Source organism: Amphiprion ocellaris, chromosome 15 (assembly GCF_022539595.1).
Source record: "Amphiprion ocellaris isolate individual 3 ecotype Okinawa chromosome 15, ASM2253959v1, whole genome shotgun sequence".
In the NCBI taxonomy this organism is placed as follows: Eukaryota; Metazoa; Chordata; class Actinopteri; family Pomacentridae; genus Amphiprion; species Amphiprion ocellaris.
The window spans coordinates 24,035,732-24,062,175 of NC_072780.1; the positions used below are offsets into that span (position 1 = coordinate 24,035,732).

The 26,444-nt window shown below is 41.1% G+C and overlaps 1 protein-coding gene across 3 annotated transcripts in view; it reads left to right on the forward strand.

The window, feature by feature from the left end:
- gabbr1b (gamma-aminobutyric acid (GABA) B receptor, 1b) overlaps nt 1–26,444 on the forward strand; it is a 124,548-nt gene that overhangs the window by 62,894 nt on the left and 35,210 nt on the right. For 2 of the 3 annotated variants that reach the window (XM_055017657.1, XM_055017655.1), the window contains one exon: nt 1,075–1,152. The exons of the other annotated variant lie outside the window; for it this stretch is intronic. In XM_055017657.1, coding sequence (XP_054873632.1) covers nt 1,075–1,152 — 78 coding nt within the window. The remainder of the gene's footprint in view (nt 1–1,074; nt 1,153–26,444) is intronic. 3 annotated transcript variants of the gene reach the window in all.

The following is a 26,444-nucleotide window of genomic DNA, read 5'->3' on the forward strand; positions in this document are numbered from 1 at the left end:
GACAGTTGTGTCTGAACTAAAGCTATATATTTACTGAGAGAGAAGAATTGGATGTTTTTCCAAGGAAAGCAGGTGCCCTATAAAGACTGACATCATTTTTAGAACCCAGTCAGGATTAGGTCTCAAGATGACACAAAACAAAACAGCTCAATATTTTGTGGTTCTTGTTATCCCTTTCAAAATTGATCACCATCTCATGTCTCTGTGTTAAGTATGCAGCTGTCTTAAGGCTGTTGTCTGCATAGGACTGAAAAGAGGAATAAAAACAAGGAAACGGGTGCAAAGAGAACACAAACCAATCAACCCCACTGTCTCTTCGTCCCCACAGTTGTTAATCTGTGTAAAAACACAAACCAAATGGCAATGTGTAGTTTCAGGAGCTATTACAAATTGGAATTATTTCTTGCAGTGACTTGTGTGTTTTTGTCTCAGCAAAGTTGCCAGTTTCATTAAACAAAGACTGAAATTGAAACTTGTGCTCGACAACCACTTGGCAACCGCACTGTAAATGGAAACACTATACATTATGTTCCATAATGTACACAGGAACAGTGTATGCAACACATGCACAAGATACAATTCAGTGAGCTTTTCAGATGTTGGTGTATTTTTGTGTTCCGGACAGAGCTTGACCAACTACTTCTCACCACTTCAAGTCTTTCTGCTAAGCTAGACTGTTCTGATTCCAACTCTGTACATATACACAACACGTCACATAGACAAAACATTGATATTAATGTTCTCATTTCGGAATTTTGTCATTTCAGAAAAAAAGTAAAACAACCCATTTCAGAACATGGAGAGGATTTTATTTCACTTAATTTCAGATTCAGCTGATTCCATTTAATGCAAAATATAGAACATTTTAAATCAGGAAATGTCTGATCACTGACTTATAAGAAGATTCAGACCCTGCAGAGATTTTCAATACCAGCTTTAACTACTTGACTGTTTTTGATACTCTGCCCACAATACTTCCCAGTCCACATTTGGCTGTTAAGGTTGGCTAACCAGTATGACTACCCCCACCCCACCCCACCCCACCCCACCCCCCACCCCCCATGTGTCTTACAGGAGGGAGCTATAAGAAGATTGGATACTACGACAGCACTAAAGGCAATCTGTCCTGGTATGGGAATGACAAGTGGATAGGTGAGGAACATTTGTCTTCCTCAGCCCCTTTACTTTTTTATCACTGTCTGTTGCACTCCTTATACTTTCCAATCTCCTGTTTTGTTCCCAATCAGTCAGTCAGGTTTTATTTAGCATGTGGGAACACACCTGCTTACTTTTCACAGCTCACCGGATATCTGAATTATTCAGCACTAAATAGAACTATAGTCAGGTGCTGTGATGGGACAATGTGCTGTTCAGCCCTAATTTGAATCCATTTACTAATTAAACAATAGAACAAATCCGGAGCCATGACAGTAGTGCACTAGATTTTGCTAGCTAAGAGCCCAAACAAAAAACAGGAGAGATCAATCTGGGTGGTGGTTTAATGGGATTGGGCTCCATGACCTTGACTTTGAGAAATGCAATTGCGTTCCCTAATCAGTACACATGGGAGCTCTGCATCAGTTCTGCCTCCTTGGGCACTCACAAGATACAAATCTAACAATGGCTAATGCTGTGAAAACAGTGGAGGATGCTGCAATTCTGTGAAATTGGAAAACAAAATCAAGTGATGCAATGGACAATGGTGGGGAGGGGGTGATGAATACACACTGACCTTGGGCTGGTTATTCTGTATGCTTGTTTGTTCGAATATGTGTCGAAAGTCCTGTCTCAGATGCAGTGGAATGGATTTCCTGTAGTGCTCAAAATTACACTGATTGATTGAAGAAAGGAGAGGTAGGTGGGGGTACGGCATCTATTCCAGAAATAAACAAGATGACACTCTACTGACTGGCAGAGGGAGTGGAAGCATTATTTGGGAGTAAGTGTTACATTGTCTTATCAATTAATTTCACAGGCTATTTCAGTACTTAAGAACATCTGCTTAGTCATTTTATTGCAAGCTACACTGTAACAAATTGCTGTAAAAATACAGCATATTTTGTACAGTAATGTACCGTTCTTTGTAAATACAGATGAATACTGTTAATTCATGTGATTTTAAAGAACAAAATATTAACAACAAGCTACCATACAATCTTACAGCAGATTAGTGTTTTTCTGGTTTGGATTGATTTGAGTGTGACTGTTGCCGCAGTCCAACCGTTACTCGTCTTGGCAAATCTTCCTGCACATCACCGCATTTAGCAAACAGTCAACACAAAGAAGTGATGAAATAGGCTTAAAATATTATGCATCAGTGTTTTTACTCATTAGTGAGGGAAGAATTAGGAGAAAAGGAAGAATTGAGGATGACGATTTTCAGCCCGGCTCAGACCTGCACCGACCACCTGCAGCTGATCCATCCTGCTCCAGTGGTTCACTTAACAAGGTAACTGTGATTTTTTTTTTTTTAAAAGTCAGCCTTACTTTTAATTCTGTCAGTCTATTTTCTGTTTTATTCTTTGACAGTAATATTATTCTTTGACCATAATATAGACATAACCAAGTTAGTTACTGCTTGGTGTTAGTCACGAGTCGCTAGCATGAATGCTAACGTTTCCCACACTGTTAGCTAGCAGCTAGCATACACCCCTTTGGCTGCAGAGTGGACAAAACTTTGGGTCTTTCTTTCAAAACAGGCCAGGAAAATGAATTTCTAAGCAACCAACTCCAACTAGGTTAGGTTAGCTATCGCTGTCTTTTGTGTAATTTTCCGTCAAATATATGATGTGATGCTTCACTGATCTGTTATTAAATCCCCACATGTACTTGTCTGCATTCGACCATTTGGGTTATTTGAAGTTTTTACAAAGTTTGTAGGATGTGTCATATTGCTTTTCTCTCCACTTAGGTAAATTTGCTTGTTATGCAAACAACTGCAAAAATTTGATTTTAGTGTGTACTGAACTAAATAGCTGTTATAAGCGGAAGCCTCTGCTTTGCTTAATAATTTGAATTTCCTGTTTATTTTTTTTGTTTTTGTTTTTGATGAATGTGACAGAGTTCCACCTTAAGTTCAAGGTATCTTTGCCTACCACACCTATTATATTCTTTCTTTGTCATTTCGTTGTTGGCGCTTTCTTGGTATCAACCCTGAGAGGGGAACAAAGGCCAGCCAGGAGAAGGTGATGTCCAAGGGGTCAGGAAGCTGCTCCAGAAAAAGGCATCTACTGTAAATCCCCATGTAGCCACCTTTATAAAAAGACTCATGGACTCTGACTGGGACTTCATGTAAACCCACAGCACCTCTCCACACAGGACCTCACTTTCACAAAGCAAAAGCCCAGTCTGCAACCAGATGTTCATGTTGTCATTTTAAGGTAACAAGTATTGTTTGGTTCAGTTCAATATACTTCAGTCTCAGTGTCTCAGTTTTGAAGTTCCAGGTTTGTTCCATGACTTGGTGTTTATTGAACATGATCATGAGTTATGAAAGACTGATTCTGACGGCAGGGTACCCTGAACTGTGATATGCAATTTTTATACAGATTGTTGACAACCTGTTAAATATCATTAATTGTTTTTATAGATTTTATTTTATAAGACTTGAATTACTTGAAATTTGTTAGCTGCTGAATGTGTTCAATGCAGAAGTTAAATAATTTAAGTGATATATACATATCTTTTGTTACAGTTGAGGAAAAATGGAAACCAAACTCTGTACCTGAACTAGAACATGCAGCGTGAGAACCTGTTCAGCATGAGGAAGTGATTGTATGTTACTAAAATTTCATGGGTTTAATAAGCCAGCTTTTGAAATATGTTTGATACAGAGCTGGCTTTAATAAAAACTTAATGTTGAAAAGTCATCTCGTGTCTGAGCCATTTCTATGCTATACTATTTTCTGGGGCTTTCATTTTGAGATGTGGCATTTTTAAATCATTAATTTTTAGCAATGTTATCACTTTATATCATCACATTCTCTGATATCAGTTTTACAGTAGTAAACTATGAAGATTACAGTACAAACAGTAGAATAACAATATAATGGCATGAAACACTGACATTAACATACTGTAAGCATAAACTCTAAAAAGCATGATACTGTAAAATTTTTTACAGTAATAAACTGTTGTTGTAGAATACAGTAGGTTTACTATAGAATAACAGTGCTCTGCTGGCAACTTTTGCTGCCAGATCTTTACTGTAAATTTACAGGGAAATTTCTTAGAGTGTAATGTCTACTGCAAAATTTCTAATGCAAACAGCATTTGAAATTATAATCAAAGACAAACTAGGCAGACTGTTTTTATGTCTGTCTGTCTGTCTCAGGTCCTCCTGTCATCTGACTGGCTACTAATACAGACTGTAATTCTTCCACATTTACCAATTGGATGAATAAGTTCAGCAAAATATTATTCATGTAGCAATACTTCCATTAAATGCAGTAAGGTGAATTTACAAAAAGCAGGTTTCGGTGATAGTGTTGTTGAATTTTCCATAAATTTTAGTACAGTATGAAAATCAGCTTTCTGTGCTGCAAAACTTGCTTAACATAGACATAGGTATTTCTTTCCCATTTCCTACTATCACATCAAGCTATTTACTTTCCAAACCTTTGAAAATGAAGCTGCTGAATGTCCAGGGTTTGTTGACATTTCAACTGTGAAAACAAAAACCAAGCTGTAAAGTCCCCCTGGTAGTGTTTGACGTCACTCTCACCTACTGTCACTGGAAAGCTGTAAGCACTGATACATTTCTGGCTGTAGGCCAGAAACTAGCTTTTGCAACCAAGCTAACCCACAGCAAGGTCATCAAAATAGCCTGTCACTCTGGTGACAGTGACAGAGACTAAAAATAATGGTTATATAAGTTTATACATGAATACAGCTGCAATTAAATTATTATTGAAACCGGACAAAGATCCTACGTTTCCCTCTAGCTATCAATCTCTGTCACTAATCAACACCGACATCAAAATTATCTCAAAAGCTCTCGCCTCCAGGCTGGAGAAAATCATCCCGTCAATAATTCACTGCGATAAAACAGGATTCATAAATGGCTGACACTCCACCAACAATATCAGAAGACTTCTAAATCTAATCTCTTTGACGCAACGCCACAACAAAGAAGTGATTGTTATGTCACTGGACGCAGAAAAAGCCTTTGACAAAGTTAATTGGTCCTTTCTCTTCACTGTGCTCCACAAACTTGGCTTCGGAGAATCATTTATCCAGTGGGTATCAGCTCCGTACAACTCACCCAAGGCTGCAGTCACCACTACTGGGATCACTTCACAAAGCTTCAGTCTGCAAAGGGGAACAAGACAGGGATGCCCACTCTCTCCCTTTTTGTTTGCAATCTTTATCAAACCATTAGCAACAGCTGTATGTCAGAACACCGATATCAAAGGTATCTGCGCTCTGGAGTCTTAACACAAAATTAATCTATGCGCAGATGACATTTTACTTTATCTACAAGAACCCAAAACTTCAGTAAAGGAAGTATTTATCCTCATCACAACCTTCTCGCATCTTTCAGACTACTCATTCAACTGGTCAAAATCAATTATATTACCTTTAACAGAAAACTCGTGGAATCCCGCAGTCCAAAACTCACATTATTCTTTTCCTACTGGCAACATCAGACATCTGGGCATAAATATTTCCTCCAAACTCTCAGAACTAGCTCACCTGAAATTCACCCCACTTTTGGACAAAGTCTGTGATGATCTGAGGCATTGCAACAATCTCCCCATCTCCCTTTTGGGACGAATAGCTACAGTCAAAATTAAAATATTACCTAAAATCAACTATCTTTTCTCCATGATTCCATTTAAACCCACATCAGAGTGGTTCCAATCGTTAGACTCTGCTATTGGTAAATTCTACTCAAAGAATAAAAAGGCTAAAATCAGTTTGACTACCCTCCAGAAGAATAAATCGGAAGGGGGACTGGAGGCTCCCAACTTCATGCATTATTATTTAGCCAACCAACTACAATATCTCACCAAATGGATACATCCACATGGAGAATATAACTCCTGGCTGGAACTAGAACAGTTAGATTGTAACCAGATCAAAATCTCTGACCTTCCCTTTATCACTTCTGCCCTTAAACATCACTCCTGCTTCAAGAACCCTATGATCGCTTCCACCTTGTCTGCTTGGTGGAAAACACTGGAAGTCACAGGCTCCCAATTAAAACCCAGTGTACTCTCCCCAATCCGGCACAACCCTGATTTTGCAAACAACAAAATATCTCTTTATTTCAGCACGTGGGCAGAGAGAGGAGTCACCCACCTCCATCACCTTCTTGATGATAACATATTTAGGACATATATAAACTTATTCCAAACATTTGAAATAAGAAATGGAAATTTTCTTCAGTACCTACAGGTAAAGAAGACGATTTCAAGTAGAATTCCATCGCTACAGACTACTTTACAGTCACCGGATTTACAGCCACCTGAATTTGTCAAATACATTATGAAACTGTCTCCAAGAAATAAGAAGAATCTCTCAGAAATATACAGTTTACTTTCAAAGACAGACTCTATACACCTACCAACTCAAAAATGGAAAAGAGACGTATCTAAATCTTTTGACTCTGATTTTTGGACCCAGATCTGTGAAAACACATTTAAAATGACAAAAAACACCAACTTACAATTGATCCAATTTAAGGTGCTTCACAGAACGCATATAACGCAATATAAACTGTATAAAATGGGCTTCTCACGCTCAGACACATGTACGCAATGCACCCAAAACATGACTGACACTTACTTTCACGCTCTGTGGCTTTGTACACCCGTCTATCAATTCTGGGTAACGATCACACAGAAACTCTCCAATATTTTGGACTGCGGGATTCCACATTCCCCGAACGTTTGCCTAATTGGTGATCTAACGCAAACAGCCCTTCCAGACATTCATATCCAACCCACACTTGCAGCTATCGCCATTGCCAAAAACACTATTTTAGTTAACTGGAAAGATAAGAAAACCCTCAACATCATCCATTGGCTGAACCTCCTCACGGAACATATTTCACTTGAGAGAATGTCTGCTATCAGAAAAAAAACAATTGGACTCCTTTAAAGAAAAATGGTCTCCATTTATTAAATCAATAAATATGAATCTATAGCCTCCGCTTGTATGTGGGCGTATGCCACTCCCCTCATAAACCTGTGATACTTATTCTGTCTGTGCGTATGGTCTGACTTTCCTCTGCTTTATTTCAGTTTATTAATCCTCTACCTTTTTAAGAAGGATGGCACCATGGGACTTCAAGGCTGTGTGCACACACGGGTGGTGTCCTTTCTCTATTGCTCCTGGGGTTGCTCTCTGGCTCTGCGGGGCCTGCATGGCTCGGGCCCTTTTCCCTGGGGGTGGGTGTCTCCGGTGTCTCTCCCTTTGAGCCCTGGGCCTGCTGGGTCTGCGCTCTCTCCCAGGGTCATGGGGGTGGCGGCGGCTGGTCTCTTCTGGAGCGCCCTGGCTGGCCCTGGGTTTTGGGGTGGGTCGGCCCTACCGTCGCTTCCCTGTCCCTTCCCGCTCTGCTTCCCTCCTCCTCCCTCCTCTCCTGCCTGGCCGCTCGTCCTCGTCCCTCTCCCTCCCCTGGGGGGCCTGGGGCCCTCCGCTGCGTGGAGGTCTGCCACGGGGGCCAGATGGTCTCTCTGAGAGGGTGGCTCTGGCTCATCTGGGCACAGGCCTTGGTCCTTGCCTGTGTGCCGCCACTGGAGATCAGTTTCTGCTGGCTGGGGGCTTCTGTCCGGGCCTGGTGCTGTCCTGGGGTGTGTTGGGGTGGGTGGGGTCTCAGTGGCGCTGCGGGGTGGGCGCCCTGCATCTTGGACGTGCCGGCTCCGGGGTGGGCGTGGGGGCTCATGGCCCTTGCTTCCTGGTGGTGCGGCCTGGTCCCCCCTCCGGGGCAGAGCGCTGCGTGTGGCTGGCCTGTGGTGGGGCTATGGCATCTGCCGGGGCGCTGTTCTGGCGCTGTGACTTCCGGGGGTTGTGGTGCTGGCTGGGCTGGTTGGGTTCGTGTGGGCCCACCTCGGCCTCTTGCCTCCTGGCTCTGGGGGCCCTCTGCATCAGTACCGGTGGTCTTACTATCTGTCTCCCCCGCTGCCCTGTCCTCATGGGCCGGATCCACACCAGACTGCCTCTTACTGTGCACTTCACATACTTCACACCTCACTGTATATCGCTACTCTTAGGCACATATAGGGACACAACAGTTAGGGCCCCGAGAGCAGGTGGGGGCAGGAGCGATGGGCTCTGTGGTGGGATGGACGGCAGGGCTTTACGGCCCTGTCTCTTTCCCATCACCCTCTTGCTTGCCTCCCCTGCTGTCCAATTTCTTTTTTTTTTCAATGCACCACACACACTCACACCTTGGGGGTAGGTCTGGGATGGCTCGGGGATCTTGGGTCAGGGTAGGCTGCAGAGTAGCCATCCTCTGTGTTCCTCTGGCCTGCCCCCTTGATGCCTCACCCAGCCTCTCCACTTTTAATGCACCACATGACACTCAGGGTTACAATTATCACGGTGCAGGGATAATGTCTCCTGCCAGGGATTGGGAGACATATTAATAGGGGGTAATGGGGGGGTTTCACTAGTATGGCCTCGCTGGTGGGACCCAGCCCCCTTATGGCTATGGGGCAGTGGGGGTGGACCATCATCCGTGTTGCTGTGGCTGGGGGGTCCCCGGGGCCTGGAGGTTGTGGCCTGGGGGGGTTCTCCTGCGTCCCTGACGGGTCCCGGCTGGTGTGGTGGCTCTTGGCGGGCTGCGGGGGCTGGATTGGCCGTCCTGGTGGGCGCTGTGGCTGTACTGCGGGCTGGTGGCATGGGGTGGCTCTGTCCTGGTTGGGTTGTCGGTGCGCGTTGCGGGGTGTGGGGACCTTGGGTGTGCTGTGCTCTCCTGGGGCCTGGTGTGGGGATGTATGCGGGGTGCCTCCCTGTCGATGTTGCCGGGCCCCACCACACTGTCCATTTTTGCCCTTTGGACTCGCATCGGGGCCCGGCTCCGATTTCCTCTGGCTGGTTCCCGGTGTTGGCCTGCTTTGTGCGGGGCTGGTTGCCATCCCTTCGGTGGGCCGCTCGGCCCCTATGTCTGGCTTCCGGGCTGCGTGGGGCTGTTGGCCCCCTTGGGGGTGGGGGAGTGGGTGGGGGTGGTGTGTTGGGGGGTTCTGGTGGGGGCTGGGGTGGGCGGAGTTGGGGTTTGGGTGGCGGGGGGTTCCTCGTGCCCCGGGCTGCCTGGGTCTGCCTTGGCGTGCTGGTAGCTGTTCCCTCTTGTTCTCTGGATCCACGTGGTTCACGGTGGCCCCGGTGGCTCTCTGGGGGTGCCGCCCTGTGGCTCCTGCGGCCGGGGAGGGAGGGGTGCCCTGTTGGCTTGGCCCTGCCTTGCCATGATTGCTGTTCTGGGCTTCGGGGTACTTCACACTTGCATGTTTGATCAGGTCTCGCCAGCTCCTGTCGAGTTCCATTGACAGCGAATGATGGGACCCGCCAGAATGTGCTGAGACTCTCTCCAGAGTCTCTATACTAAACTCATTCTCTTTTTCACTAGTATCCTTTTCCGGCCTTTTCTATACTGTCAAGACATCCACAATTATGGTGTTGAATCTCTTTTTTTTGTTGCTGTTTGTTTTTTTTCTGTTTTATTGATGGGCAGTTAGTAGTTGGGAATAACACACCACCTCACACTCTTTAATTGTAATAGCACTGCCTGTTAGTTTCTATCCCTGTTTGTCCTGTTTCGTCCTGTCCAGTCTTTGTTTCCCCTGCACATCACTGAGGTGTAGCACTGCCCTCCCTGGCTTCTAATAGGGAATTCTAATAAAGAATGTCTGCTTAGCTTTCAGGTAGGGCTTGTGATGGTCAGACACATGCACTAAATATTAAAATATTTGGCTGCAAGACTAAAATATGCATCAATCTCATATAATGTTGACACCCTTTTTGTGGAGTTAAACAATGAGAATAAATGCAGACAAAAAAGAAGAAAAAAAAGCCTCTCACTCTGGTATGACAATGGAGAAAGTGTCGACTTTTGTTTTTTTCTGTTTGATCCTGTGCTCATGCTTCCTCAAGTGAAGTTGTCTTGGCCATCTGGACTGTGTTTAGCAGTCAGCAGATGCTTTTGGCTAGTGAGCAAGTCAAGTGATGCTGGGTGTGACAGTAAGTCACCCCAAGGTATCATCAAAGTGTCCTCCTTCTTTCCTGCCCTTATATTTGGTCACTAGTGTACTTCCTGCCAACAGCAAAAGTAGCTGGGTGGTGACATGACAGAATTAGGCCTCCTTTAGTTGAACACGACTTTGTTGTAGATCTGTCGCTACGTGTTGAGGGGTTCGAGCACTAAACTCAGTTCATGACATGCGTTTTCTTGTCCAATTTTCATTCTCTTCTTCCCTCTTATCTTTGCTCGTTTTTTCTCTCTACTGTCTTTACAATCCATCCTACTCCCCTCTTTATCTTCTCACTTGTTTGTTTGTGTCTGACCTCTCTCATTTCTTCTCTTCTCCACTGTCTCACTTATGTTTCCCAGGATTTCTTCACCCATCTCTTTCCTCCTTCTTTGAGTCTCCTTGACAACCATGTCTGCATCACTGCCTCTCTCTCTCTGGTATTGCTATGGTAACCATTGTGGAGCCAGTCACCATGGTAACATACTACCCAGATTCCACCATCAAGGGCAGGGAGAGGCATTAGTGTAGGAGAATACATTTCCCTGAAGGACACTCACTTACACACACATAATACATTTTTGTAACCCACAGACATGCACAGGTATACACTATATCTGCCTTCAGCAAACATTTGCACCTTCTCACAAACACAGTGCGTAATCTCGTGTGCGTTATGATTGTGGCTCCTTGCAGTTTTACTGCAGAACACTTTGCTTTATTGAAACCACATTGCACAATGTGGTGATAAGTGTTTCAAGGAAAACTTTAAAGAAAAATCACGTAGTCGTTAAAACCTACATGACGCTGTGGCAAACACTTTTGTTGCCTTAGTCCCAATAGAGTCAGCATACAGCTCAGGCCGCATACAGCTCAGGCCACATGCAGCCTGTAGAGCTGCTGTTTTCTGCATGTGATTGAATTTTGCATGTAGGCATTTGTAAAACTATGAACTTGATGAAAGGGAAAACATCTTGAGGAGAAACAGCCATTCCCTGCACAAAGCAAATTATGTCACACTTCAAAGATGTGGAGAAAGATAACAAATTTGTCTGAACAGGTCAGCAAAACAGGAAAAATTTGTGGCCAAGAAAATACAGTCAAAGTTGGAGGAAAAATTGACAAATTGAAAACAGTGCACACCCAGAAGATTTGCTCTGTTTCTTCCCACCATGAAGGCAATGGGATTTATCATTGCTCATTAAAGGACAACTAAAACTTTTGGACCAGTGTAGAATGCTGAAAGATTACCTGAAGTAACAAACTTTTCAGACATTGTGAATGAGTATTGTTTAACATCTGCTGAAATTATGTTTGCATTTGTCGTGAAAGATGAGGCAATTCTAAAGCAAATAATGGGCTTGCAAATGTCAGATACCACTATAGTATGAATGGCAGATGAAATTGGTTAGGACACTGCATAACATTTGAATGAGAATCTGTTCTGTGTTTCAGCTTGGCAAAGGATTAAAAGATGGACATTAGTGATGTAATATATCTATGCACATAGGTCCAGATCCTGAGAGATGGATGTCTTCATTAAGAACTTTCTTTGGCACCTTTTTTTTTAATGAGAGCGGTCCTGTTGAGCCAGAAGTAAGATATATCTAGTTTCTTACATTCCATGCATTTTTGACCAAGAAAGACTCCTCCCAAACCTGAAGAACGTGGGTCTTAAGAAAATGATGCTAATGCTTCTTCAGTTCTGGTGGTGGTTGATGTTGCCTCAGCTTATAACCTCTGTTAGGGGCTTTCGACCAGGGTGGAGCCCGTTCGGAGTCGGAGCCAGTGCCCGAATTGGTGCCGGTTTTTTGTCTTTCCACCACCGGAGCTGCGGCTCCCGGCTCCAAAAACTGAGGCTTTTTCGGGCACCAACTCGTTGCTGGGCCAGACTTGGCCAGAGTTGAGAGCCGAGCATGTCACAGGCAGGGGGCGGGGTGACATCTAAAAACATCTAAAAAGATAAACATAGATATGATCATCAACTTATTGCGCGTTTAACCGCTAAGTAATCAATGCAAGCGTAGTCGAAGCTAAGTAGCTAAGCTAACGCTAACACGTTTAGTGTTAAGTATCCAAACGTCTTTGATAATTACCTTTCTTCTCAAACGTGATCGCCGGGCACTGGAACGGCGACGCCGATGGGTAACCCCTAACAGGTTTTGCTGCTCAACGATGGCGAGACACACTAGCAAAGCCATGAACACCACTCCAATGAAGTCCTCCATTGTTGTTGTGTGGGTTTCCGTACGGCGTGAACGCTGTTGAATGGCTACGTACGCAGTGATGTACACACGTTTTGTGGTGGCGCAATGACGCAGCTCCAACTTTGCTCCTTCCGAATGGAAACACAAACCCGTTCTGGGGCGGCACGAGATTTGAACCAAAAAAGCACTGGCTCTCAACTTTGAACCAACCTAGCACCTGGTGCTCTTTGGTCGAAAGCCCCTATGTGAGGTGTGGTCAGTGCTATTCACATTCTGACGACCATTGCCAAGGCCCCTCTGGGCAAGGAGTGACAATGGGGGTTGTAGAAATGCGAGTTTCACCAAGCCCTCGTATGAGGGGTTAACTGGGCACAACCTAACTGCATGGGTTCAGGATCGGGGGAAGGAGAAGATGACGGCCGGGGCCGGGCCAGTGGTCCGGGCCAGTGGTCTGGAGATGGTGGAAGCAGAAGTTGTCTGGCTTCTCCTCTCCCGTCGTCTCTCACGTATCCGGTTGTCAATTTTGATTGCTAGACTGATCCGCTGATTTAGGGAGGGGGGCTCCTCTCTTAAGGCCAGTTCATCCTTTAACTCATCCTGCAACCCACGGTAGAATTCGCTCCTTAAAGCCACATCGTTCGGATTCTCACAGGAAGTGACGCTACTCAAGCGACAATAACAAAACTCAGGAAGTGGCGCAATAGTAGCGACCTAGATACTACACAAGAACTACAAAAGCGCCCGGAAGTCTACAAAGAAGATGACGCAGAAAAGCTGCGACTAAGCAGCCGAGACTATTTACCAAGAATAAAGCATAGATCCTAAACAGAAAACTACCACCCATGTAAGGTATCACCCAGGCAGGACGGCGAGAATACAAATAGTTATCCAGACGAGTTTGTCCACAATAAACTAATAGGCATTCAATGAACTAACTACTGATTTCAAACAGCTAGCCGGATATGCATCTTACAGAAACCCAAGAATTACCACTAGGAAGGAGATCCGGAATACAAGCTACCAAAATTACTCTAACAATGATCAACTACGTTATCGGGATAGACAGGAATGCTCGCACTGGTACCCAGCTTACTGACTGGAGGGAGAGTGGGCAGGCGGTGCAGAGGACTGAGGCAGGGGTGATGTTCCAGAGGCTGTAGTGTTCCGATGGATGGGAATGGAGTTTGATGGAGGTGACGCCAGGTGAGTGCCAGGGAGGAGAGTGAAGAATGTGGCTGCTCGGAGGTTTCGGATCCAGGAGTGCATCAGGAACTGCAGGAATGTGATGGTCAGACGGTCTGTGATCCAGATGAGAGGGGAGCAGGTGAATATGGACGGACGGAACCCAGACTAGGAGAAAGAGAAGATAGACACAGGTTACCAGGGTCGTTTGGTAAGCGGTAACAACTAGAGCTGAGCAGAAACTGACAAGAGATTCTTCACGGTCCGACAAAGCATGGTGGGAGGAGGCCAGTCTTCTTTCAGTGGAATGACTTCTGATTGGTCTTGCTCCATCTGCTCCTATTCTGCTGAAGCTGATTAGATTAGCCACACCTGTCACTGCAGCCTCTGGAAGGAACACATCTGAGAGACAAAAAGAAAGGAGGGAGAGAGAAGAGTTCTACCTACGGCCTGCAGGAGCGGGCCTGACAGAGATCACCTCAATCTGATTTATTGCTCCTAAACCCCCCTTAGGAGCAAAACTGAGACAATGTGAGGCTGAGTTTTTGAGACTTGTAGGAGAAATGTAAGTCATAGATGAGATCTTATCATCGTATCTTTATGATCTCATTCATGTCCTGCTTATTGCTCCTAAAAAGCCAAGAGGAGCACTAAGGAGTTGTAAGAGAGATCTCAATTGCCTTTCATCTTAAGATCATCTCAATCTCAATTATTGCTCCTAAACCCCCCTTAGGAGAAAAACTGAGATTATATGAGATCTCATCATTGTATCTTTATGATCTCATTCATGTCCTGCTTATTGCTCCTAAAAAGCCAAGAGGAGCACTAAGGAGTTGTAAGAGAGATCTCAATTGCCTTTCATCTTAAGATCATCTCAATCTCAATTCCCCTTAGGAGCAAAACTGAGATAATGTGAGGCTGAGTTTTTGAGACTTGTAGGAGAAATGTAAGTCATAGATGAGATCTTATCATCGTATCTTTTTGATCTCATTCATGTCCTGCTTATTGCTCCTAAAAAGCCAAGAGGAGCACTAAGGAGTTGTAAGAGAGATCTCAATTGCCTTTCATCTTAAGATCATCTCAATCTCAATTATTGCTCCTAAACCCCCCTTAGGAGAAAAACTGAGATTATATGAGATCTCATCATTGTATCTTTATGATCTCATTCATGTCTTGCTTATTGCTCCTAAAAGGCCAGGAGGAGCACTAAAGAGTTGTAAGAGAGTTCTCAATTGCCTTTCATCTTAAGATCATCTCAATCTCAATTATTGCTCCTAAACCCCCCTTAGGAGAAAAACTGAGATTATATGAGATCTCATCATTGTATCTTTATGATCTCATTCATGTCTTGCTTATTGCTCCTAAAAGGCCAGGAGGAGCACTAAAGAGTTGTAAGAGAGTTCTCAATTGCCTTTCATCTTAAGATCATCTCAATCTCAATTATTGCTCCTAAACCCCCCTTAGGAGCAAAAATGAGATAATGTGAGATCTCATCATTGTATCTTTATCTCATTCATGTCTTACTTATTGCTCCTAAAAAGTCAGGAGGAGCACGAAGGAGTTATAAGAGAGTTCTCAATTGCCTTTCTCCTGAAGATCACCTCAATCTGAATTATGGCTCCTAAAGCCCCCTTAGGAGCAAAACTGAGATAATGTGAGACTGAGTTTTTGAGAGGTGTAGGAGAAATGTAAGTCATAGATGAGATCTCATCATTGTATCTTTAGAAAAATGAGATAATGTGAGAATGACTTTGGGACGAAGGTAAAACAAAACTGAGATTAAAATGGAAGAAATAAATAAGAATCAACTGAGAGCAAACTGCAGCCCCATTTATTTAATACAACACAATGAATAGTGAACTGGCCTCTTCTACTGGTTTCCATTGTCGTGCACTGCCTCACGTAGGCTGCAAACAAAACAGAGAAAAGGGGCTTAAATTAATTTGGATTTTTTTTCCTAGCATATTTTAATACTCTATTATGTCTATTCGGCTATCTGTAAAATGACTGTACTATACACATAAGGTTCCATCTAAGTGTATAATGAAAGTGCCAAAGAAAAATCCCACTCCATAATCACTGTGATACAGGACTTTTCTGTTTTACTCATCAGAAGCATACTTTTTTTTTTTTTTTACTTAACTCATTTGCAAGGAGGGACATGCTATGATGCTGCTTTAAAGTCAAAATTCTGTAGGCAGTAATACAAATGGGATACCCTGGTATGGATAACCTGGATGTCCCTGGCATATGTATCACAGAAAAATTAACTGCCTTTTTTTTGCACCACGTGGCGCAGAGAACAAAATACTGCATCTAAATTTTGTTGTTGACCAAATAAAAAACAAAAACAAAAAAAAAAAAAATTTTTTTATTTTGTTTATATATATATATATATATATATATATATATATATATATATATATATATATATATATATATATATATATATATATATATACACACACACACACTACCACCTTCTCAGGCAGAGCTTTTTATTTTTTTGTATTATTTTCTACATTGTAGATTATTACTGAAGATGAACATAATTCCATCTCTTCTGTATTCTTTTATAGTTTTGATGTTTTCAGTATTAATCTACAAGCTAGAAAATCATTAAATAAAACCATTGAATGAGAAGGTGTGTCTAAACTGTTGACTGGTACTGTGTGTACACACACACACACACACACACACACACACACACACACACACACACACACACACACACACACACACACACACACACACACACACACACACACAATCACTACTCAGTCTTCAGTTGGGTGTAGTATTCAATTGTCACCTGGCCATTGTCCCGCCCGATGCTTGACATTTTGAAGCCTCCATAGGGCACGTCCACAGGAGTGATGTTGTAGTTGATGAAACAAGATCCAGCCTTGAGGTGTTCAACCGCATGAGGGGCTTGTCTCATATCCATGGTGACAACACCTGCAGCCAGACCCAGTGTGGTGACGTTGGCTCTCTGCAGCACCTCCTCCTGCAGCACAAAAGAAGTGTTAATCTTCAGTCATAATCTACAATGAAGAAAATACCACAAATAAATAAAAAGCATTAAATGAGAGGGTGTGTCCAAATTTATATGTAGTGTTAATCAAATGAGGTAGGCAATACTGAAAGAGGACATTTGGTCCCTAAAATAACTGAACTTGTAACTTGTTTTCCTTTGTCTACTATAGTATTTTTAAAAACACACACAATAAGCTAAATCAAATTTCAAGTGATAGAGCACTATAGGTGAGTGCATTGGTTAAATGTATGTGATGTGTGAGTTTATTCTCTCTCTCTACATTGGAGAAAAAAAAATCTCTAAATGTGTTGTTGAGGATTGAGACCTCTGATGCTGATTTATAGCCTAACTGACCACTGCAGGGCTCCGGTCAGAGAGCATGCGAGACATCAGTTGAGTTTAACTGTTTACTGTAGAACTGTAGACTACAGTGATGTACTCTTGGTACAGAGCAGTTCCTGGAAATGTATAACAGGAAATAAAGGACTGAATTAGCATTGTATACTACCGTGAATTAAATGCAGTAAATAAACACTTAAGTAGAAAATGCATTCATGTCAATACCAACCATTGTATATTTATAAGTAGTTACCTGAAATTACTTAGCATATACATGTGAACTGCAGGGCTGCCAACTGGTGAGCAGACCTTAGAGTGAGATTTGGTTTGTGCGGGATGCTGATGGGGGGTCTAGGGGCCCTCCCCCAGAAAATTTTGAAAATTATTGATCCCATTTCCTGCATTCTGGTGTATTTTAAGAGCATTTTGCCTATTACAATCTTATTGAAGCATGGCTGTACTAAAGACCACAACCCACGCACACAGGCACCTAGTTTTTGCTCATAGTTTCCTATCCAAGTGCTAACCAGCTGAGCTTCTAATATTTGATGGGATCAGCCCTCTCAAGGTGGTGTAGCCATAAATTATGCTACATTTGACACTTTAACTTGCATATAGATTTATTATTAAATTTTAAATACAGTACATTACAGTTTTAGAATAGAAAGCACTTTTTTGTTTGAGTTGATACTTACCTAAAACGTTTCTCATCTGTCTTCATATATTTCGCATATTCATATTTGTTCTTTGAAACAAACGATGTAGCTGAAAATTAAACAATCAGATCACAATATCCAGCAAAATTCAAAACACAATTTAATACATGGAATGAAAGGGGCATAGCCTGAAAAATGTTGACAATCCCTGCTGTAATGTAACAGGCAAATATTTTCACCCTTTAAATAGTCAACACTAACCTCAACCTCTGCTAATCTGTCTGTTCTGTCTCAGATGAATAATTTTTCTTTGGTGGTTGATCTTCGGAAAAATAAAACTAAACATTCTTCCTTTTTCCTGGTTCACCTCCCTTATCTTTGAGTGGCATGCTTGCAACCTTAAAGGATTAAAATATTCATGTTGGTTTAATTTCTCATCACCAGTGTAGGTTGTGTTCACACCATTCTACAGACCATTATAGAAGGTAGGACCTAATATTAGGTCCAAAACTATCAACAGATGCCAGTTAGCGTTCCATCATGGGAATAGCAGCAAAACCAGAAAACCAATGGGGTTTTTTCCCCCATTAATTTGCCACTCAATGTATAATGCTGAAGGTTTCATTTTCTGTTTACATTTAAATTGTGCACAATTTAAATTGAACCTGCTGATGGAATGGCACAATGCTAACAGACATGTTTTTGCATCATATGCATACCCTCTATTGTTTATTTGGATGGTGATGGGCAGCAAAGATTTTTTATGTTTCAATGGTAGCTGTGGTAACAGTCAAAACCTGATATTTTGACCTGGTTTATGTTTTTCTTCTTTTCTTTCAACTATTGCAAGGTCCATCACATGAACCAGATAATTGTCATAAAGTCCAATGTATTCTCTATCAGCATAAATTAACTAAGGCTATAGTTTTATCCCATAATGGTGTATAATAATGTGACCTTATTTATATTTGTGTGATGTTTGTTAAAAGTACTTTCAGAAAAAGATATGAAATGCTGGTTTGTGGATTCAGCCAGGGGTAATGATCTGATTATTATTGGGGGAAAACTCCTGCCCTCCAACTTAGTTATAGCAGTGGTTTGCAAACTTTTACTGCTGAGATCCACACTAGAACATAGTGGAAATATACATTTATTTTTTGTTGAATGAATTGTTGCATTAGTAATGATTGAAAAAAAGTACAGATACTGGGTAGGATCAAACAAGGCATTTACAACCAAGAAAAATGTTGAATAAACCAGGTCAAAAAACGGGAGAGTATCTCTGATGTAATTCAGATGTCATTAACAGCTAAAAAGAATTGCCTAATTTAAGACACGTCACTCCTTTACAAATTTGAGGACCACTATGCAACAAAATTTCCGTTTTTTATTTTTTATTTTTTTTCTTGTAACAACATTCTAAGCAGCCGTGTGACACCAAAACATTAAGTATGTGACATGCTAGCAACCTTATAATTCTCCCGCTCGGGGGAAACAAATCAGTTTGAGACTACAAGCCCACTGACACAGCAACTGAGGGACATACTTGTTCTAAAGCCTTAATACATACCTGAAAAGAGGTTAATGTCGGTATGATGATCTGGAATCACTCCTCCACGATCATTTAAAGCTCCCGGGCAGTGCTACACACAGGCTTTCAAACACAGGTGTGCCACTCAGAGACAGCCAGCCTGACAGCCACCGCTACAGGGGACTGGGGAGCGTGTAGGACGGAAAATGCGGACCGGATTTTCACAAACCTGGCGTTCTCTGAAGTAAAAACGCAAACTGGATTTCCTCAAAGGTTACATATTCCCATAACAGCAAAGTGGAACTTTTTTTTTTTTTTTTTGTTGCCCATGTGATGTTGGGAGTGTGGCGTGAGAGCGTGTGAAGGGACTGAGATGCGTGTGTCTCACGGCCAAAGCGTGAGAGATGGCAGCCATGGAACTGGAAACAATCTGAGGTTAACAGTCATACAAACCAATTCACTTAGCTTAAAATGATGCTAAATTGCGATCATGCTAACGAGTAAAAATGGACATTTTAAGGAGTGCAGATACACACCAGGAGATTAACAACACTACCAGAAGAGGTAAGTAACATGTACATATTCATTTCACATCACTATGAACGTAACTTACATCATCAGTGACTGCTACCGTAGACTGTATATAAAGATAGATGTAGCACCCGTGACGTCACCCATTGGTTTCTGCACTGAGAAAATGAAGCCCAGATTTTACTACTTCCTGGTTGACATCTTGGATTTTTGGAGACAGTGAGGACAAGGGTGGAGCCGGAGAACAGTGAATGGTCAGACTGACTGAGAGCTGAGGACTCTCTGTCCCGCCCACATTTATTGGCTTCTGCTGTTTACATCAGCCTCCGAAAGTGAAGCTAACTCTGCAGGTAAGTGTTAAAGTCATCTTTCTAACTAGTTGTACTCTTCTCTACATCTGGACAATATCATATATAAAGCAGTGACCTACATTACTGTAGCTGAAGTTACTGTAAATTAACATCAGATTGTAATCTCTGATGTAAACATGTTCTAACATCGTTTTTTGAAGTTGTTCTGTAAATCTCAAGTTACGTTTCCTAACTTTGTGTTCACACTGATGCTAAATCAGGTTAGCCAGTATCATAAATTAGTTAACTGTTAGCTGTAGCTAAGTGTCTTGCAGGTCACAGCTGATCAGTCATAACAGATCAATCATAACAGATCAATAACTGCTGTCTCGAGGTGCAGTTCGTTAATGATCAGCAGATAGAAATGAATCTACATTAATGTTCCTCCACAGAACTCTGTTAATGATGAATGTTGATCTCTCAGTTCAGTGAATGAAAAACAGTTTAGTTCTGAGTTAATATCACTGTTCTTTGATTCAGACTGTTTTTAACAGCTTCTGTGGATACAACAGTGTATGGTCAGATAACTGTGGAGCTCATGTTGATGCTAATGATACATTGGAATAAAAAGAATAAACTTTATTGTCCATCTAAGGCAGTAAAATGTTCTTTGGCCTCAACCAGGAAAACATACATTTCCATAAGATTAAAAAATCGGACAAAATACAACACTCTATTGTGTTCCGTTCATATCTTGATGTGTTCACTCTTCATTTAATGTCCCAGCAGTTGGAATGAAAGAACCTTGGAGATCTTTTCCTCAATGTTAGTGTCTTTTCCTTCCAGTCTTGGTCTGGATCATTGGGAACATCTAGTCTGATGGACTGAGAGCTACAGACAACATGAACATCCAGCTGTGGTTGTCGGAAGAGTCTTTTCTCCTTCATCACTGTGAGGAAGAGCAGCACTGATGTCCTCCTCATCTTTCCAGTAGTAACAATAATGCTGCAGAGTCAGCTCCTCTCTTCATAATACAACTTGTCTTGTGACTTGTGTCTTTTTACAGCAACACATTATTTATTTCATCCATTTATTACATGTGTTTACACATCTCTACAGTTCAGAATTGTTAAATAATGCAGTTTTTAAATGTGCAATAAAGGAAATAATGAAGCTCTTGACCTGAATTTTAATGCTGCATATCTGCTATAAATAACATGGACTTTTTATCTTGTATTTCTGCTACAACAGCAGAGATGAAGTTAAAGGTGATAAATGGAACCTGTGAATACTAAGAACAGAGAATAATAAAGTGCTGAAAGAGTTGATCTGTCCCTCTGTAAGTGAAAGCTAAACAGGAAGTGGTTCACTGATGATGTCGTCCATTCAGTCTCCTTCTTCACAACCAGATGAGGTTTTCCTTCTGTTGGCTTCACTCAGAAGATCCTCACAGTGAACATGAGACACCTGAGATGAAGACAGACATCACAGTATCAGCGTCAACAGCAGAGGTTCATTTTAAAGTGACCCTGAAAAGATTTCTTCTGTCATATATAGTTTTCCAAGCACTTAAAGACAGAAAGGCCTGCAGTCACTTCAGCTTTACGGGAGAGGATTTTATTATCCAGTTTATCTGTGCTGTAATTTAAATGTAATAACTGTAGTGTTCATCATTACCTTGGTCATATTCTGGGAGTTTATTTTTTCCAATCTACACTACAGGAATAAGTACTACAACATGTGAATAAATCATTAAACAATGTTGACTAGAGAATAGATTTACTGTTTTCTCCAGTTTAACTTAAGAGACTCAGCAGATATTCAGGACTGCTGACAACACAGAACCTTAACCTTACTGTTTTAATCACATTTAGGTTTTCTATACATTACATTAATGTGAACCAGCGTCTCCACTGACAGTTTTATTAACTAAATGTACCACATTACAGTAACACAACTCACTTCAGCTGTTTACATGAAACTCAACACAAACATCGTTAGCTTAATGCTACGTTAGCTTTAATCAGGCTACGACTGAGCAGCTAGCTTGGTTAGCATCGCTAACATTAAAACTAATATTTACTATGCTAACTTTCTTCTCTGGTCAATACACACAGAAATAAACTCCACCAACATCTGGAGTACATGGCACACATTATATCTGACACTAAAGTTGCATGTAAAGTGCAGTAAAACTGGCACCATTAAGAAAATAAACACTTACCAAACTATCAGAGTCCTTTCAGTGTCTGCTGGTAGAATCAGCTGAAGGTAGAAAACTGGTTAAAACAAGCCAACAGGCACAAAAACTGTCTGTGGAAAATGTTCTGCTGCTTCACCGATAAATAAACCAACAGTGATCATATCAGAGTTAATCCAACCGAGGTGAGCAGAGTTTACGGTGAATGAGCGTCTGGGTTGCCTCCTCCAGATGACCTGTCAATCATTCCAGACTGGACTGTCAGGTCACAACATATGTTTCCTAATGAGAAGACATCTGGTCATGGAACAAGACCCTACTGATCAACCCCCTATCATTAAGGTGCCCAAACAGCCATTAGGGCCCCTGGAGATCAATTATCATTACCTGAACATCATGACTCCCAATCTAATCACAGCAATGACTTCCCTCAGCAGAAGAACACATTCTATTCTGACAAAGAACATATATCTTAGATCAGATACTACAGTTGAATTCCAAAACAGACCCACAACTAAACAGCATCTTGGATTTGAGACATAGAATCAGGAGGATTTGCCTACTTAACCTAATGTTTAAATATTACATGCAATTGTCTTTCACAAGATACCAAATATTTTCTTAGGTAAAAATACTGCAAAATAAGGCATGCATCATTTTTAAAAGTAACCATTTGGAGTTGTGAAATGTGTAGCAGGTAAATAGTTGCCCACATTAAATATGTTCCCATGGCATACGCTCACAAACAAAAAGAGTTAAAATTATGGATTATGTCTCTAAATTAAAAGCAGATATTTTGCTTCTCCAAGAAACGCATTTAATACAATCGGAAGAAAAATCTCTATCAGATTCGAATTATAGTATTATCTTTTCATCTTGTTATAACAGCAGACAAAGAGGGGTCTCCATTTCTGGTCCATAAGAGAGTACCATTCACTTTAAACAGTACAGTAACGGACTCAGAGGGCAGATATATTATTATCCAGGCAACAATCTTTAATAAATTATATTCTATTGCAAACCTCTATGCTCCGAATAATGGCGATCCAGCCTTCTTTCACTCTGTTTTTTCTCACTTAGCAGACTTATCTGCTAACTCAACAACTATTATCGGTGGTGACTTCAACATAGTTTTAAACCCTTCAGTAGATCGATCCAATAGTCCAACACATGCAAAACAGTCACAATCAGTTAAAATCATACATGATTATATGAAAGATTTTGGACTAGACGACGTCTGGAGACTCAAAAACCCTACAAAGAGGGACTATACTTTTTTCTCTCCGGTGCACCAAACATTTTCAAGAATTTACTTTTTCCTCTCAAATAACTCTATTGCACATAAAGTTACCACTAAAATTCACCCAATCATTATCAGCGACCATGCACCAATATCTCTCAGCCTGCAAACAGATTCCATCCCTAAATCTCCTCAGACTTGGCACCTCAACATCTCTCTACTCAAAGACCCAGAATTTGATCGAGTAATAAGGAGGGAGTGGGCAGACTTTCTAAAAAACAATGAATCTAATGATTTATCTCCATCTTTACTTTGGGAAACTGGAAAGGCCATAATCAGAGGTAAAATAATATCGTACTCCTTGTACAAGAAAAAAAACGGATCTACAAACAGAGAAAGAAATTGAAGAAAAAATTTAACAACTTACAGAGAATTATGCAATATATCCAAGTGATCAATTATGGTCCGAACTACAAAATGCAAAACTACACCTCGATAATATCCTATCCAAGAAAACAGAGTTTTTATTACAACAACTAAGATATAATGATTTTGAACACAACAATAAATCAGGAAATTTCTGGCGAACCAACACCAGCACAATAAAGAAAAATCCTATATAACAGCAATTCAGGATCCCTCAGGAAAATATACTCAGTCACCTCAGGAAATTAACTGGACCTTCTATAATTATTACCGGAGTTTATACTCAGCAACAGTTAACCCAAACAAAGAAGATATTCATAATTTTCAGGGAGGCACATATTTTGGGTTTTTTGTATTCACGTTTTGTCTCTCCCACAATGTTATTCCTCTCTCCTACAACGTTGATTGACAATTACATGCAAACGGGAAATTATGCAAATTATTCAATGACATCATTTAGCGACTTCTAGTGACTTTTAGGACAGCCAATAGCTACTTCCCTGACTGAGGAGTTGGCAACACTGGTTAGCGCTGCAGTTTTGCGAGTGGCACCTGTGGAAATAAGTTTTGAACTTCTTACATATACGTTATAGTTATGTAACCGTCAACAGCATTATACATTGACATCCTTGATGCACAGATATCAGCAGTCAATTTATTTTCGTTTTGGGCGGTGAATTTTGACACACCATGCAGTCTCGATTTAAGCTAGCGCCGATATAAGCTAGCTCCAATTTAAGCTAGCTGCTAACATTACAGGTAGCGGTTTACCTTGATTTTTGGCACATATAAAAGTGATTGCCGGTGAATCAAATTTGCATGAATAAAATGATTTTATTGGCCATAGTGTTTCACCGTGCTCCACCACAAAAGGAGATGGGTAAAAGGTGCTGCACTCTCTGCTGATTCCATTTTCTCCCACACAACTCTGTCCAGCAGCATGGGAAAAAACGTGTGTTTTATCTGAATATAGCTCATAAACAGGGATGGATGGTTTACAGTTTTATTATTAACATTACTAAAATACATTAACCTACATTCTACATGCAGAGCTGCTGTTTGTCCTCCAACATCCAGAGATTTATGGTCTGACAGATGCACAAACATCACTACACTTTAATGTGATTACCAGTACTTCTGTATGCACTGACCATCATCAGTAATTAATGATAGAATATTTCATGTCAACTGTTTTACTCAGAACCTGAACACAGGTGAACTCTTCTTCTGCCTGTCAGGTAATAAAATTGAAACCTTTTCAAACATAAGCAGCATCTGATCAAACAGCTCTGGCATCATAGGAACAATTAATTCTGGCTGCAATAATCAATTATTTTTTTGAACACAGTTGAAAAATATTTAATTGCAAAATACTTAAATACATTTAATCATTTTAAATACTTCAGTTTCCATTAATAGCATCATACTGATCCAGATACTGCTGCTGAAGATGGAGCTGCTGATGTTCTGTCTGTGGAGTTTCTTTTTCTTCAGATGTCCCTCCAATAAAATATTGCTTAAATGTTATTTTTAATGCACAGTAGCATAAGTCATAAGAATAGAACAAAGTTGTACTACAGGTAATAGAGACAAGACAATAATTTAAAAGTACACAGTGAGCAATCGAGTAAAACATTAACAAAATAAGGTAATGAAAATTAACTTTAACTTGTTTCAAACCAATTTTTCTCTGTCAAAGTGTGACTGATAAACGCAAAACTACCTATATCCCTGTTTAACTGCTATAGAACGATTAGAGCCAGTAGCAGATTTCAAAAAGTCTTGTCGAGATAAGGTTGCTTTCAGCGGCTATTGTGAGCGCTGACCGTCATAGTCGTCTAACCTGGACGCTCACATCTCCGAAACAGTTGGAGCAAATTTTTACTCAGGCTTTATCTTGACATATTGACCACAGATTTGACGTTTATACAACTAATTTCTCGCCAGAAATAATCTGAAAACTATGTTATGTCACAATCAGTAACAGTAGTAGTCCCAAAAATACTTGTGTTAACTCTGAAAATTTTCTCCTCTGCCTTTTCTGCTGGTCGGTGTGAAATGCATTATGGGTAACCATCCCAAATCCATATGTCTGATCTGATGCATCCTCGATAATGTGGGCGGAGAACACATCTGGGTATTTCATCCATTCTTGCCCAGATGTGTACACTGAATTGGAACAGTACTTGGTCTCCGACTGATGATGTTTCAGGAGTACACGAGAATGCAAATATGGACAAGTACGCATATTGAGAAACAGCGACTGAAGTGTAAATGTGGTACAGCTGATCCCCAGACAACTTTGGCAAAATGTAACCTCTGACTGTAATTTACAATGGAAAAAAATATAAACATAGAGCAGCAGAACCACAAATGTTGATTTTATTCTATGCATTCTTCTTCTTTTTCACCTGGTTATTATCCACAAAGTAATTTAACTACCGTAGAACAAAAGGATATGGCTGCACCACAACATTTTTTTTCTCTGTACTTTATGCTTTTCTTGTAGCCTTGTAGAACTGACTGATCTGTCTATATTTAGCAAACATTTATACTTTAACACACTGTAACTGACTCTTCAGTTTACTGGCTGTTGTTTGCCCTTACTGCTTTGGGCA